At 34.5% G+C, this 17,689-nt stretch overlaps 1 protein-coding gene across 1 annotated transcript in view; it reads right to left on the bottom strand.

The window, feature by feature from the left end:
- Positions 1–2,186: 2,186 nt before the first annotated feature.
- The window catches only part of LOC111511264 (monocarboxylate transporter 12-B), a 46,679-nt gene continuing 31,176 nt past the window's right edge, over positions 2,187–17,689 (bottom strand). Inside the window, exons 7-8 of the mRNA XM_074186002.1 lie at positions 6,073–6,261; positions 2,187–2,454 (exon numbers count right to left, since the gene is read on the bottom strand). Coding sequence (XP_074042103.1) covers positions 2,315–2,454; positions 6,073–6,261 — 329 coding nt within the window. The 3' untranslated portion in view covers positions 2,187–2,314. The remainder of the gene's footprint in view (positions 2,455–6,072; positions 6,262–17,689) is intronic.

Raw genomic sequence — 17,689 nt, 5'->3', positions numbered from 1 at the left:
TCGGAAAGTCTCGCGCTAACAGTGTCTGTACTTGTTGTAGATGATAAGGGTATAAGAGTTGTTCCTTTAAAATTCGAAATACCGTCATATGATCAACATTTAGCTGGAAAGCAATCTTTCTAGTACTGGTAGTAGGTTGTTCTTCAATCAAATTGAGTACTGCTTCCTCAAGCTGTGGTGTTCGTACTTCTCGATGGCGACCACAATCCTGCGTTCTTTTGTCGAATGAACCATATTCTCGTAATCGTTGATGAAGTCGAGCAAATATTCTATGTGAAGGATGTTGCCGTTGAGGATACATTTCAGCATATATTCTGGAAGCTTCTAACTCATTCCCCTGCGACAGACCGTATATAAATGTGATGCATATCAGCCATTTCCTCATTTGTGTATGCCATTGTAATAACAAGTGAATTATTAAAGTAACAAATCAAGAACAGAACAACAACACACAATTAGCAATAATTCAATTTCAAAAATTCACAAACCGACGGCGTCATACCAATTTAATCGTCACTATCGCTAATAGCGACCTACTAGATAGATTAGTTTCGTATTTTCGCATTTATGACGATGTATCTCTGTAGTTGTTCGTAAAAAATTTTTTTCTGCGAACTGGTTTATTTTGGGCAAAAAACCCAGGAGACATTTTTTGTTTAGAATGAAACAGGCTATCGAAAATGAATTAAATTTCAAAATGGTAAACAAATAATAAGACAAAAAGTTACATTGGAAATAAATTTTAGGGGTTGCGTTTTCCACTCCTTACAACCATAAGATAAACCAAATAAATTACTGGCTAAGTTCCTTTTTGGTAGTACAAAACGTCAGGTTAATTTCAATATTGTAACTTTTTTAGTGCTTGTGAAAAAAATTGTCATACAAATTTTATGTACCCCATTTAAGGGGCTGTATCTTAACAAGGGATGCTCCAATGAAATTTCTTTATCTGAAAAATCTGATGAGGAATCACCTCCTTATATGTTTTACACTTATTTAGTTACATCCTGTAGTTTGAAAAACTAAAAAACATGCTTTTAAAGAACATCGAACTGAAAAATTGAAATATTTTTTTTCAATTAGCCTAAATGCGACAAGCGCTTGATATACGAAAAATATGGCACAAAGCGCCCACGATTTTTTCACAATAATACTAGTATTTTTCGTTCGTTACTGTTTTAAGCTCATTAAAAAAAATGTTTCAACTTTTCAGTTCGATGTTCTTCAAAAGCGTGTTTTTAGTTTTTCAAACTGTACTTATTTTTCATTTTTCAGTTGCATATGCTATAAAAGCGTGTTTTTAATATTTTTGAACTATATTTATTTTATCTAAACTTTGGGATCAATCAGCCTCATATCGTTTAGACAAATGACCATTGATATTCTCGATTCCGGAGAGGGAGCCTGAAAACTAGCTGCCAAGCCCAAGGCAGCAGCGCGCAAAGGAGGGTTACAAATAAGGCCACAGGCGCGCGTGTTAATGAAAAAAATACTGTTTTCGAATGAAGAAACACATGTAAAGTGAATTCGAATTATATCATGACGTACAGCGCCATCTGCCCGCCAATAGATCAAGTACTGATATCGATATATCAAGGAGGTTACGTACAGCGCCATCTACCCGCGAGTAGATCAAGCAATAATGTCGATATATCAAGGAGGTTACGTACAGCGTCATCTGCCCGCGAATAGATCAAGCAATAATGTCGATAATTCTGTCAAATACAGATCCCGAGCTTGAGAGTTACAAAAAAGCAAACATACATACATACAGGTGAAGCTAAGAAAGGATTGAATTTGAAGATAACTGGATTGCAATTCCATTTTACATTCGATTTTTATATGGAAAGCGCTTTCTGAAAATGTAAAGTTTCATAAGTATATATCTAGCACTTCAAGTTTTATCATTGAAACAAACAAAATGAATTTTGAACACAATTTTATTGACACAGTTATTTTTCCAGAAAAAGATTTCGAATGATAACTTTTTACGATGAAATATGAAATATATTTCAATTTTCCGTTAATATTCATCTCATTCAATAATGTTTTCACCTGAAAGTTATGTTTGTTCATAAAATCCATATGACCCGAAACCGGTCTTGAAAATAAAATAACTAGTGAAACTATATTCCGTTACTAGTGTAAATATGATATGAATCCAAGGCATAAAAAGGAGTCCCAAATTTTATTCATCAAAAGAATTGAGTTTTGAATCATTCTTAAAAAGAGTAAAAGTGAAATACTTTTCACTAAAATAATATTTACAATCGTAGAAGATGAGAAGATATTAACTGAATTGCCAAAATCAGGATCATAACTTGTGTAATGATTTTCTTTTAGACAGCATCCAGAAGATATTCTCCGAGATCCACATAAAACAGGTGATGAAATTCATAAGTGCAAAAAGGTATATGATTGAAGCATCACTTTTCGTCACATCCCTCACATAACCTGCAAAAGAAACAACTTTGATCAATACTTATTCAGTAACCCCCTTTCTCTACCTCCCTCGTTCTCTCTCTCTCTCTCTCTCTCTCTCTTTCTCTCGCTCTTTCTCTCTCTCTCTTGGTGAGACTGTCATTGGTTTCAACTGGAAACTGTTTTTGTCCCCAAATCAGTAAATTACGCAGTGGTAGTTGGAATCATCTGATACAAAATTTCACAATAATACCATTTTTAAATATCCAGTAAAAATGTCCATTTCACAGTCTGCGAACTATAATTTTTTTCTCCGTATGGAAACAAATATACTGAGGAGGGCCAGCCCACCCCTCCCAAAAATTAAACAGTGAGTGTTAGAAATCAATTATAAAAATACTTATTTACTATCATAGCAATGATAGAGAAGAAAAAAAAATAATAGATTATATAGTTTCTAACAACTCTTAATATTCTTAACAATATTCTGGTCAATTTAAAATTTTATTACACTACCATACATTGAATTTCAAATTAGCACTGAGCAGTAAGCATCTGTGATTCCAATCGTTCGTTTCCAGAGCTGAATCAAATGAAGTTTTGAACTTCAGCTCCGATTAGTTTCGGAGACACTCAAAAATAACAGAAATTCGCCAATTCCGCTCCAATTCAATTCTGATGTCATTCAATATGATGAAACACAAAATGAACTTTATCAATGGCACCTTCACCAATTTTGTTCTCAATGTGTACCGAAAAAAAATTTCCCCTTACTTCGTCACTCAAATAAGCTTCAAAATGGGCAAATTGTTCCCGATTCATTAGATTTTGTTTCCCTTCCGTGATGATTGAAGCAACACCAACAGCAGCTTTGATATTTCATCATTTCGGAATTCCATTTTCTAATATAATTCACACAGAGCAGTATCTAAACCAGAAATCCAACCACCATCAATCGACTAAGAGAGGAATCATCAAGACTCTACTGGACCATGCTTTCGGTCTCTGTAATACAAAGGAAGGTCATCAAAAATTATTTTCAACGGAATTATTACTCCAAAGTGATGATAGAACAGGCCTTAGCTAGAAGACAGCAAGAACTCCACAAGAAAGAGAAACCTCCACAACCAGTACTTGTACTTTCACACATCAGAGGATTATCGGAAAGGATGAGACGGATTGGGTCCAAGTATAACATCAGGATCTGCTTCAGATCTGGGAACACTATCCGTAGCAGCCTCACGAAAACCAGGCCACCAAACGTGGACTGCGATTCCAAGAATTGCATTTATCAGATACTCTGCGAGTGCGGAGAATCATACATTGGTGAAACTAAGAGGCCATTGAAAGCAAATCCGAAATAGCAGAGCATGTTTGGACTCATCAACACAACATCAAGTGGGTTCAAGCTGAAATCATCCACAAAGATGAACACTGGTTTAGGAGAAAATTCAAAGAAGCCGCGTATATGTTCTTCAAAAATGCATTTAGTCAAGCTAGCGTAAATATACGTAACATATGGAAACCTCTAATCAAGCGAAAAACGACCAACTCCCGCCAAATGGTCATCTCCCGCCAAAACCAATGAAGCGGAGAGGGGGAAGAGGGGATAAGTGAAAGCATTCGAATGACCTATAAATAGTCAGATCTCGAAGCAATAAGTCCAGTTATCACCCGAAGATGATTGAGGATACTAACAATCGAAACGTTGTGACATAACTTGGTTTGAAATCTTTCAATTTTAATTTTTTAATTTTTTGTTAATAATATTTTTGATTTTTCAATTTTTATCAATATTTCAATTTTTATTTGTTTGGTTGTTGTATGTTATTTCTTTGTAATTTCAATCTTTCGTTTTAATAAAATTGTTATTTTCAGTTAACCTTTTTGATTTTTCTCAGGGTTATCAAATCAATTTATTTTATATTAGACAATGGAAGTCCAAAGTGATAAAATACACCACAAAACATTGTCAACCACCTTCAAACAAGCAGCTTTGATATCTCTTTCGAGTATATTCTCTAGATATCTTGTTTTAGGAAGACTAGAAAATTGGTGATTCATAATGTTGGATCATGTATGCTTTGTTTTTTGGCTCTGGACTCATTTTGTTGCCATGCTGTGAGACAGCTAGATAGCGTCTCCATAAGTTTCGAAAAAACAGTCATCGAAATGAATTCACCCTGATCACTTTGTTTTCTAGTAGATAATTTCCTATTCGTTCAAGGACAAGGCACAAGCACTACAGACTTATCGAAACAGAAAGCGGAATTGTCTTACCTGACCTCTGAATCTCACCTTAAAATTATAAACATCAGAGCGAAATTTCATTTTACGATGCAAAAAGTAGGGTTTTTTGGTAATTATTGTTTTGTGGAACAAACAAGCAGCATGAAAAAGTATTCTCTTCTCCATTTTCAACCATCTAGTAGTAATTAGTTCATTTGGAATTCTTTTGCGTCTTCGAAAACCATGTATAAGTCGAAGGCAAGAGTTTTGCTTTAACGAAATGAATGAAAATACTTTTTTCTAATTACCACTTGTTGATTTTATTTATTTCGGGTTTGACCCCATTATGAAGTATAAAACTGAAATGTGAAGTTTGAACACTCGGATTTATCAGGAGTAAGGACAGATATTTGATAGACAGGTAGTTGGGCGAACCAGAATGCCAACTTTAAAATTCATCACTGAAAATTCTAGGGGTTGTTAAACTTATAAATTCAAGAGAAGAGACCTAAATGAATCGAGTTGCTCTATTAGGGGTATATATTTCTGGTTTTTGATTGATTTGTTAATTTCCATGGCTTCCAAAAAATTCATTTTCTTCCCTTCATTACATATGTGTGGGATTTTGGGGTTTTCTTTATTTATCTTTTGTTTTGATTCTTGAAGATGTTCGTACATTGTAGATTTTTTTTCCGAATAGACATGTCCACGCAGCCTCATGTCAAAATTTCTACATGTTTGGCCTCTATATACTGCAGAGCATTCGCCACACTCTATTCTGTAATATATACCTGATTATTTTTTTCGCTCTGCAGTATATACAGGCCAAACCGGTAGAAATTTTGACATAAGTCATCAATCACACATGCAAGAGTTTTAATTTTTTGTAGGGGATTTTTGATATAGCTATATGAGGGCCGTAAAAGCAGTTGACAAAATTTAAAACAGACAATACTAACGATTCACACAGAAGAAGTTTCATATCAGTCGTTAAAAAATGTCTGGCTCAGTATGCTTTTAGGGATAGTTGAAATCTCTAAACAAGTTCGTTCATCTGTTTTTTGAATTTCAAATTACAGTCTATCTCCACACCAATATTTTTTTGGGCTATTACAATGATTTGATGCTATTTATCTGAAGTTGTGAAGATCTTCATTGATGAAATAACACGCCGTTACCACATCCTTTGCATAAAAACTGTGTTGCATGTGAGTATAGCCGGTATTACAGTGGAGAGTACAATGTTCAAAAGATTTCAGAATTTTTGAGGTATATAAAGAAACAGAAGTGGTCCTAATGAAGAGCTCTGAGGGATACCGGATTTGGGGTTTAGAGTTGTTGAACTCACATTGTCAATACACATCTTTTTGATCCCGTCCTGAACCGTCCTGAAAACCTAAAAATTACATATCAGCAACTAACTTGTTAATGCTCCAATGACAAGGAAAAGGAATCCAGCTATCACCATATAAAGTGAATATGCAGTCGAGAAATTATCCTTATAGGTATCAGATATCACTAATGGTAGAGGTGTTTCTTGAAAACCTTTTGTGAATCCTATCAATCCAATCGTCACCATTGTCCAAGTGTACCCTTCAACATTGATGAAAGCTGAAATATATCAATGATGTCATCACGCATTCCAAAAATATAAGATAATAGGTAATACAAACATTAAAAACTCAAAACATAAGAATTATGTAAGCGTGTTTTCGAAATAACAAAATAAATGGGGAAAGTTGGCGTCTTCAGCTGATGAAGACGCCAACAGTTTTCTCCATTTTCTTGTTTTGGAATGATTCAAGAATGGAAGTATCCATTTAAATAATTTTTGGAAAGTGTATGAACTGTAATAACGTAGCCTTTAACTAGAATATTTTTTCAAATGCGGGACTTACGATACATACTATACAATCCCGCCGTAGTCACTACTGTAACAAAGGATTTCATAAAGTGCTCTCATCTGAAGTACTCTTTCAAATATCATTATTATTCCACCGTTGTCACCATAAAGTACTCAATGATATATTTCATCAGTTCGAACTTTATTTGAAAACCCTGAAAAAAATTAAAAAGATAAACCGAAATTAACAAATTTTTTAAACAAAAGACTGAAATTACATACTTACAAGCAACAACCAAACAAATAAAGAAATTGAAATTTTAATAGAAGCTGAAAATTAAAAAATAAAATGAAAAATATTAACAAAAAATTAAAAATTAAAATTAAAAGATTTCAAACCAAATTATGTCACTACGTTTCGATTGTTAGTATCCACAATCGTCTTCGGGTGATAACTGGACTTATTCCTCCGAGATCTGATAATTTATAGGTCATTTGACTGCTTTCACCTATCCCTTCTTCCCTGTCATTGGAGTTGGTCGTTTTTCGCTTAATTAGAGGTTTCTATACGTTACGTATCTCTACGGTAGCTTGACTAAATGCGTTGTTGTAATTTCAGTTTGTTATTTAATGAAATTGTTATTTTTGGTTAATCTTTTTAATTTTTTTCAGGGTTTTCAAATCAATTTGTATTATATTAGAAAATGGAAGTCCGAACTGATGAAATACACCATGAAACATTGTCAACCAGCTTCAAACAAACGTACTCAATGATTTTTTTTTATTCGAAGGTTCGATTCTTTGTGAGTTCCGCGGGTTGCACGAAGAACCAGTCCTGTGAAATCTGATCATTTGGTATACAAACTTATTGTTCTTTCTCATTATATGGCTCCAGATCGATGCCTAATATGCTCTAGCTGAATTTCAATCTTTGTAGAAATACTTACTATATTCTTCTCGATAAATTGTTTTTTGAACTTCATGTTACTCTCGAGAATGGTATTTTTCTCAGTCCAAGAGAAAATTAAAGTACGAGATTCGATATATAAAGTGAAATGAGTAAAACAACGACTTCATGAACAAAACAAAATGAAAACGTTTGAAATCTTATAAAAAAATGTTGAATTCTATATAGAAAATAAAAATAGACCAAAGAAAATTTCGCCAATTCAACTGTGCTATTTACTATTAACTTGTTCTTTTCAACAACTACAAACGCACCAACTAAATACAAAATACTTTCAGTTTTACTTCAACATCAGAGAGAGTGATTCCTTTTTTAATTGAAATCTGAACTCTGGCTTAAAAACCTACACTAGAAACACAACAATATATAGCCTCTTTGCAAAAAGAAAGTGAACTCAGACAAAACAACAGGTGAACTCTCTCTTCCCTATTCAGGCCACCAGCCTCAGCCTGGAAGGCTGAGGGATGACCTGCCCGAACTCGTCTCGACGTGCTCACGTGACCGATTACCCGTGGCTCTCGCAACAACTACCCGCAACAGACATTTATAGATTTCAATGTTTGGACCGATATGTTCGTCCACCCATTTGGTTAAATTCCGATAAGTAAGTATTTTTCATGACGGTGCGTAGTAGTGTAACAAAGAGACTTCTGGCGCAAAATCCCATGTATTTTCTTATGGAGCTAAACTTTCTGCAATTTTTGGTTCAAACAGGAGTGGGGGAAACGTGTGACGTCATCGACGCAGGATGGAACGAGTTTCGTAGCGATTCAAGCATTCACGGCCCCCTTAGTACTCCACATCACCGCTCATGCCCTCTTGCGACTCTTCCTCACCCCTCGGCCCCCTTGGTACTCCACCTAACCTATCAGCTCCCTCGGCCCCTTCAGTCACGTGATTTTAAATAAAAAAAGTTTATAGTTATGAGATTCGAACCTGGGTCGTCCGCGCCGTAGACATTGTCCTTAGCCTCTACACCATCGTAAGATATTGAAGTTAACTGCGAATGTTGGGTATTTATAGCGTTAGTTTTGTCAGGACCGAAATTGACTCATTCATTATACTTGACAGCATTATTTTTGATTTCCGTAGAATGTAATCGTCATTATCATATTGAAGATAGGAAAATATACTTAGATTTGGGAAAATAATTAATATTTCATGTAAAGATGTGTATGTGTGTGTAAGAGCGAGAGGCGCGTGTGACGTAATCGATGCAAAGAGAGATGGAGATTGAGGTTTTACCGGTTGCTAGTGCAAGCAGGTGTTGCCAGTTGTACAATAAATCAATGTTTATGGAGTAATGTAGCGTTGCCGGTTTGAAAATTAAGTTATAGAATACACAGAGTCATCTATGAGTCACTAGCTGAACTATCTATTGGTTGAAGAAGGACACTGTAAACACTAGACTCATAGGACTGCATCTGTCAAATGTGAATACATGCCAGCATGGCAGGTTCGGCGTTGCCAGTTGTACAATAAATCAATGTTTATGGAGTAATGTAGCGTTGCCGGTTTTGGAATTAATCGTGAACTACTCGACGAAAATTGGAAGCGCGAAAGTGATATATTTTTTAATAATGAATCAGATTTAAGGAAAAATATGACAACCTGCGATCTGTCATTGTATACGGGGTATCTCAAAATACATCATTGGAAACAAACATGACGTTTATGTGTACAGGGTGCGTCAAAATATACCATTTAAAAAAAAACATGTCGGTTCAACAGAAGTCCAGCATTCCAACATGCCAAAAGGGCACTACGTCTCGTATCTTTGTTAACCAAGTTAGCATCGTTAGGAGAAAGAGGAGATTCAAAAGTGTCGAGAGGTTAAGCGTTGTGGACTTAACGTGAGGACAATGGGAGAGCGAAGTATTCGACAATGACATTTCAAAATACGTTGTTTTGCATAGTTTCGAAGGGAAACGATGTTTCGTACGTCGTTGGTAAACAAACATTAGTAATAAAATGGCATTCAGAGAATACAGACGTAAAGTAGAGGAATTTGAGAGACGTGTCCAACAAATAAGTAAAGATATTCAATTATATGAGGAAAAGAAAATGGTTCTCAAGCAGTTGAATAATTTACGCATTCAAGACAAAGTGTTCCAGCCTCAGAGTGTAGAATATGTCGTCAACGATGCTGAAAAACAAATTTTGTACTTCCGACTACAATAATTTCTGTTCAATATGTAAACGAATGTGGGTGAAATTCCAAGGAAATATGCGTGAAGGCTAGTGTAAATAATGGAAATCGGTTCGTTCGACCAGTCAATGAGGGTATTTGCGCAGGCGCAATTCCAAAGAATACACCATTCAAATGTGAATTGAAAAAGATATTTCAAGATCTTCGTCATTTAAAAAAAAACTGTTGAATTTGTTCTAGAATACGCAACAAGATTAGAGTTGTACAACAATTATGAAATTTAATAAAGAAAATGAATATTTTTATTGAGTAAATGTTGTTTCATTTCAAGTTGGTAAAAATATATAATATAGGTGTGCAGAATTATCGCTATCACTTATCGATAAAGCCAGGCACGTGGCTCAAAGTGACGAAACAAAGTCTCTTTGTTTGATTGCATAATATGTCATCACCTATTTTCCTATTCGTATCCAAGGTGACATTGATCACTGTCAATGCCGAATCTGCACCCAGAGATATGCAGTTCTCAAAGCGACGGAACAAAGGCTCTTTGTTTGATTTTGAAATATGTCATCACTTATTTTCCTATAAATACCTCCTGCGAGGTGAAGTGATGAGTTAGTTGTATCAGTGATACTAGTGACAAGTGTAACGATTTTATCTGAAAGTAAGTGTTTTTCATGTTCACTTTATGAATTTTTATTGCAAGATTTTTTAAACGTCTTTGACTGTTTCACAAAAAAAAATTATTAAAATTTAATGTAATTCAAAGGTGGTGAGAGTTGTTGTTGAATTATCATCAATTTGCCAAAATTTTTCTCAGATTAATATACTTGAGTGTTTTTCTAAACATACTTTTTGACGGTTAACGTTTTTTTCAATTATTTTGTAATACAAAACGGTTCAGCGGTATTTACGTATTCCTTAAGCCAACCCTGGGCAACTATTTTTATCCTACATACATCAGAAGATAAGGAATAACAAATACTGATATTTCTCAATCTTTAATAATGAATAAAAGATAAGAACCGGTAATTGCTGACATTCATTTTTCTCGAATACTATCTCTTACAGTAATTATTGTACCGCACAATTTGTTTTGATGTTAGATGGCGGCCTCAGAACCGGAAAACGTGATTATGAATTTTACTCGAGAATCATCCAAGCTGAATAAGAGTTTTTCTCGTATTTTATCTATTTGCCTTTGACAATGCCATATCTTGTCTATATACACATTTATTATGTAGTAAACAGAAGCTCATTTTGTGAGCAGCTTTCTAGTTGAATAAAACGCATAGTGAGTTACGAATAACTTTCATTCATGTTGTCGTTTATTGAGAGAGTGTTCGTATAATTTGAAACATTGTTTTTTTATTTTTGGTTTCTCGCAGGTGGATTTCCTAAAATTCAAATTAAGTCGTGAAGAGGGAACCAATTAACAACAACAACAATTTGTTACCACACCGAGTGACGGAGGAGTATCACCCCCATTTAGAAGAATTTTTATCAGGAAAATACGCTGTCGTGTTGTTTCATTTGAAATTGTACGAAATTAAGGTTAGTACTGTTTTTTTTCTCTGTTCAATATATGTATAGAGTTTGTGGTTGTATACTATATTTTTTATTCGACTCAATTTTTTTTTCATTCATAGATATGATCCGCATAAAGAAGTGTTTTCAATATTTTTTATGTGTTTAGTACTTGCAGAATATGTGTTTTAAATTCGTTGTTTTGAATGACAGTTGATTTTTTCAATTATAACTGTAGCTCGTTCATTTTTCACAATCACTCCATGAAACACATTACCCCCACTCTTGAATTTTATTTTTCTCTGGTGTATATTTGCATTGAAAATCAAATTTATTTCAGAACACTACATCAACGTGTGCAGTATAACTTCAGAGTCATCTCAACAACCACATCCAAATCCAACTTAGCAAAATTTCCAGAACCATCTCAACAGTGTCCACAGAACGAAATTCAATTATCTGCAGCTTCCAAAACCGACTCATAACACCTAGAATTTCATTTGTGAACAAAATATCGGTGAGTCATGTCAATAAATAAAATCCAAATGGTCGATTTTCCAAAAATCAAGTCGGTAATTGATAAATACATTTTACACATCAGAGATGATTATTCGGATCATATTGTCAAACAAGCTATACAATTTATTAATAAACATATAAGGAAATGCATTTTAGCTATGAAAAAAATTAAATTTTCGGTTGGGGAAAAAAAGAAAATAATTACACAAGTTGGGGAATTGAAACGCTTCAAAGTGATTATAAAAATGATGAATAATAAACATACAGGCTCGGGTTTGAAGCGACGAAGCTCCAGGGTAAAGTGGCAAAATGTTAACAATGTTTTCAATAGTAGAGTAACAACGGGGGTAATCATCAATTTAACTCATAAAGATCCTAAAAAGTTTCTAGACGATGCTTTTCCATTATTCAAACGTGAGATTTCCAAAATTTTGAAACAAATGTCATGCCTCAAAGTTAATTTTACTTTATCAGGGGATTTTATTAAAAAATCAAATGATGGGGAAATTGTTGATCGCAAATATTTCAGTACGCCAAATAAAGTTATCGATTCAAGTACGGACTTGGCTTCTTGGTACAATGAGAACGCTGTGGATGTTATATTGAATAAATTAGGCGAATTTGAAGAACAACAGTCGGGGTGGGCTTTGAGTAAAATTCTTTTGTTGGAGGTAGCAGTTAATGAATATGTGATTGGTAATGGTTCTTCTTTCATTCCACTGCCGCAAGAAATCGCAAGGAAGAAGGCATGCATTAATGTACAAAACAATGACGAAATGTGCTTCTTTTGGAGTATTATTAGCGCCTTGTATCCTGTAGCAAAAGATCCACAAAGGGTGTCAAAATATCCACACTATTCTACAGTTTTGAATACTACAGGGCTAAATACTCCAATGGATTTACATCAAATTTCCAAATTTGAAAAACTTAATAATATTTCTATTAATGTTTACACTTTGGAATTGAATCAAGCAAAGGAAAAATCATTCTTTGTAGTAGTACCTGCCAGACTCACGACAACAAAACGAGACAGACATGTTAATTTGTTATTGATTCAAGACAAATATTTTCCAAAATTGAACGATTATGAGGCTCCACCCATTAATGACGATGACGAGACTGAAATTAAATTCCATTATTGTTGGATCAAAGACATGTCTAGACTATTTTCAAAACAAATGAGTAATCATAGAGGTCAAAAGTTTTTTTGTGATAGATGCCTGAATTATTTTTCAAGTCAGCAAAAATTAAATGATCATACTGTTTTGTGCGAAAAAGTGAATGATTGTAAAATTTCCTTTCCTACATACGATTATGTGGAATTTCGAAATTATGTTTATAAACAAAAATGCCCATTTATAATTTTTGCTGATTTCGAGTCACTGTTGGAAAAATGTAACGAAAGCATATCTAACAAAACTACAAAATACCAAAAACATATACCTTTCAGTGCAGGCTACTACTTCAAGTGTTCCTATGACGACAGTCTCTCTCATTTCAAAAGCTATCGAGGTGAAGACTGTATGAAATGGTTTGCCAATGAGTTGTCTGATATTGCAAAATTTGTTGAATCTAAAATTAAGAATATTGAGCCGATGACAGTGCCTTTAAATAATATCGGTGCTGCAACGACTTGTCATATTTGCGAAAAACCGTTCGCCCCCAAAGATGTTATTGTGTACGATCACAATCATTATACGGGGGCGTTCCGCGGTTTTGCCCACCAAGCCCCCTGTAATGTCAACTTTCGAAAATTATTCGTGGTACCCATTACTTTTCATAATCTTTCAGGATACGACAGTCACTTCATTATCAGAGATATCGCAAAAAAAGGCTGTGTGAGCATACTTCCCTCAAATAAAGAAAAATACATTTCCTTTACACAGAAGGATGCTGAAACTAAAATTAAATTTCGATTTATAGATTCTTTTCGATTCATGGGAACATCGTTGGATGAATTAGTATCCACATTGGATCAAAATGATTTGGAAATTTTAAAAAAAGAATTTAGTCATTTAGATGAGGAGAAATTCGCTCTTCTCACCAGGAAGGGAGTATTTCCGTATGATTATATAGATAGCATGGAAAAATTGAACATCACCGAGTTACCATCACGAGAAGAATTCTATAATAAATTGAATGATGAACACATAACAGAAGAGAAATATGTTCACGCACAAAATGTTTGGGAATCATTCGAAATTACAAATTTGGGATCGTATGCGGACCTATATTTGAAAACAGATATTTTATTACTGGCAGACGTTTTTGAAAATTTTCGTCAAAAAAGCATGGCAACTTATGGGTTGGACCCCGCATGGTATTATACTATGCCTGGGTACACGTGGGATGCCATGTTGAAGTATACGAAGTGTAAATTACAAATTTTAAAAGACATTGACATGATTATGTTTGTAGAAAAGGGGATAAGGGGCGGAATATCGGTTTGTTCAAATAGATATTCTGAAGCAAATAATAAATATATGGAAGCATACAATCCCGAAAAACCTTCAAAATATCTTTTATATTTAGACGTCAATAATTTATATGGGTGGGCAATGTCAGAATTTTTACCTTACGACGGTTTTCAGTGGGTGGAAAATTTTGACAAAGATATAACTGAAATTCCTGACAATGCTTCAGAAGGCTACATATTGGAAGTTGATTTGGAATACCCTGAGAGATTACATGATTCACATAAAGATTTTCCGTTTTGTCCAGAGCATCAAGCACCACCAAATTCCAAACAAAAAAAATTAATGGGTACCCTGTATCATAAAGACAAATATATTTTGCATTATCGCAACTTGAAACAAGCATTGAAAAACGGTTTGATTCTAACCAAAATTCATCGGGTTGTGAAATTCAAACAATCTGCATGGCTGCGTCCCTACATCGAGTTGAATACTCGTCTAAGGGCTGCAGCCACCAGTTCTTTTGGCAAAAATCTATATAAACTAATGGTAAATGCTATTTTTGGGAAAACGATGGAAAACATTCGATTACACAGGGTGGTCAAACTTGTGAATTCCTGGAACGGTCGTTATGGCGCCAAAAATTTAATTGCGAGCCCTCGATTTCAGAGTCGAACCGTTTTCGATACAGACTTGGTGGCTATTGAATTGAAAAAGACTGAACTTGTTTTCAATAAACCTCTGTACATCGGAATGGCAATTTTAGATATTTCAAAAACATGCATGTTTGATTTCCATTACGATTTCATGGTGCCCACTCTAGGTATAGAAAATTGCAAGTTAATGTATACAGATACAGATAGCTTCATCTACGAAATAACGTGTGAAGATGTCTATTCAGAACTCATCAAAAATAACCTATCAAAATTTGATACTTCCGATTATTCGCCCGATAATAAATTTCAAATTCCACTTGTGAATAAAAAAATTCCTGGGTTAATGAAAGATGAAGCAAATGGTAAAATCATCACGCACTTTGCAGGGTTACGTTCCAAAATGTACACCTACAAAGTGCAGGGTGGAAAAGTTATCAAAAAATCAAAGGGAATTCGATATAATGTAGTCAGAAATAAAATTGATTTCAAAGATTATATGGATTGTCTCAGAAATTTTAAAGAAAAAATATGTGAGCAGTTCACTATTCGATCATACGCTCACAGCGTTTTCAGTATCAAGCAGGTGAAAATAGGCTTGAGTCCACACGACGATAAACGAAAATTAATCCCCAAATCATCTGACACTTTACCTTGGGGGCACTATAGCTTGAAATGAGGTTATCATTTGGATTTTATTTCTATTGATGTGATTGATTGATATATTTTGTCCTTGTTTGAATATGACGAATAGGTGTGTGTTACTCTGAGAATTTTCAACAGCGGTAGGAGACCACCAACTTTTCAAGAATTGACTGCAAACAGAAATATGTTTGAGTATTTCAGTTTTTGCATACTATTTATTATTGTACATGTACACGTTGATATAATTTGAATGAAATATATTGAAATTTTGCATACTATTTATTATTGTACATGTACACGTTGATATAATTTGAATGAAATATATTGAAATTTTGTATACTTATTTATTGTTGTACACACACGTTGATAAAATTTGAATAAAATATATATTGAAATTTTGGTGTTTTTTTTTCCATCAAATAACTTTTTAAAGCTGTTGTTTTCACCTTATACATTAAATGAAACAAATGTTACAACGTTTTCTCATTTATTACATAAATCATACACTATTTTTTGTTTATAATAAAATAAATATTCACGTAAAGCATTAGCATACAGACTATCTAGAGCTGAGGCTTGACAAAAACCTTCTATGATTTCTTCCAAAGTTAAATTAGTTTTATTCTCACGTAACCATGATTTTATTATATTGAAAACACCTCGATAATAATCACAAAAGTTCAAAGCATCCAGCATAGCGATACGGTCAGAGAGCACACCAAGGTGAGTATTCAGGATATCGTTTACATCTCGTTGAAACAGCTCCATGTTCGTGGTGTCCTTGGAAATGGAAACTTGTTTGGTATTACTTTCGATGTACTGTGTGACGTAAATGTAATCCCCGCAACGTGTTGTAATTGGATCATATTCGTCTAGATATCCATCGATTTGTGATTCGAAGAAATTTTCCTTTATTTGTTGCAGGATGTCAATGAGGGTCGCCCATTCATAACTTGTTAAATTGATGGAACGAATGGAGAACTGCTGCTTCAAAATTATGCATGGGCTGAAGTCTCTGCATGGACTTAGGCCACATCGAATTTCATAAGATGACATGGGGAATGCCATCAACAGCAATTGATGTTCGTTTCGAGCAGCCATTTCGTATTGCTCCAACGCTCTGTCTATTGCATTTAGAGTTCCATTATAATCTTCACCATCACTGTCGAATATTACTTCAACTTCACTACCGTAACCACTATCGAGAGACATTTTCAAACTGAATGTCCATCTGTGTTTGCTTGCGCTCTTATAGCTTCAGATCACGTGGTCCGTTTCAGATATTGTGCGTTTGTTAAACACACAAATATTTCTTCACAAAAGGCCCTCCCAATACATTGTCAGTGTGCTTGTTTTCCATAAGATTCTATACAAAATCGACATTTTCGATCCAACTGTTGTGTTTGTTATCCAAACCCAGCCATTTTACGTACATTTTTTTATCTTTCTTCCTCAAGACTTTTTCAACGAGATATATATCAGGATTTGCAGTTTTTTGTAATTCTTCTCCATAAAAAGCACCCCTAATAGGTGCACCCTGCATATCTTCTAGCATGAAGGTGGCGGGGTTGGTAATATTGACTTTGACAATTTTGAATAATTCCGTAGTCCAATTGGGCGTATAGCCTTTTTCAAAAACGTGTTTCGCCTTACTGATTCGTACAACATCACCGACTTTGAATTTTCTCGGTCCAGCTATTTTCACATGGGTGTATGTTGATTTGAGAATTTGTTTTTCGTTAGTTTTGGTAATTTTCGAAGGTTGTATGCCCGTCTTCGAGTGTCGCGTATCATTGTAGGATTTTGTGATTTCAGGCAAGACATTCAACCATTTGTAGGTGCCATTCAGACTAAAATATTTGAAAAGTCTTTCTTTTAACGTTCTAATGATACGTTCAGCCATAGAAGCCTTCGTGATACTGTACGTATTGTAGTGATTTATTCCATGTTTTTTCATCAAAGTTTGAAACTTATTGTTGTAAAATTCTTTACCTTGATCGGTTTGTAAATTTTTTGGACAACGTTTCGTATGTGTCAAGATATCTGCAAACGTTTTCGTAATTTCCTCTCCCGTTTTTGATTTCAGTGGTCGAGTCCACACAAATTTCGAAAAACAATCTATGACGACTAGAATCAGTTTGAAATTTCGATTTTGGTGAGCGAACGATCTCATCTCAGCCAAGTCCATCTGCCATAAGTCATCTATTCCTTTGATAACTGTACGGCGTCGAGGATAATTTTTTCTAATTGGTTTATGTAGTTCGTTGACAAGTTGAATCTTGTCTTTGGAAGTCATGACGACTGATGGAGAAGATGTGT

The sequence above is a fragment of the Leptinotarsa decemlineata genome, unplaced genomic scaffold (assembly GCF_025532065.1).
Source record: "Leptinotarsa decemlineata unplaced genomic scaffold, Ldec_3_MD MMD2_tig00078422_RagTag_RagTag, whole genome shotgun sequence".
NCBI lineage: Eukaryota > Metazoa > Arthropoda > Insecta > Coleoptera > Chrysomelidae > Leptinotarsa > Leptinotarsa decemlineata.
This window is presented reverse-complemented; position numbering and strand designations above follow the sequence as displayed.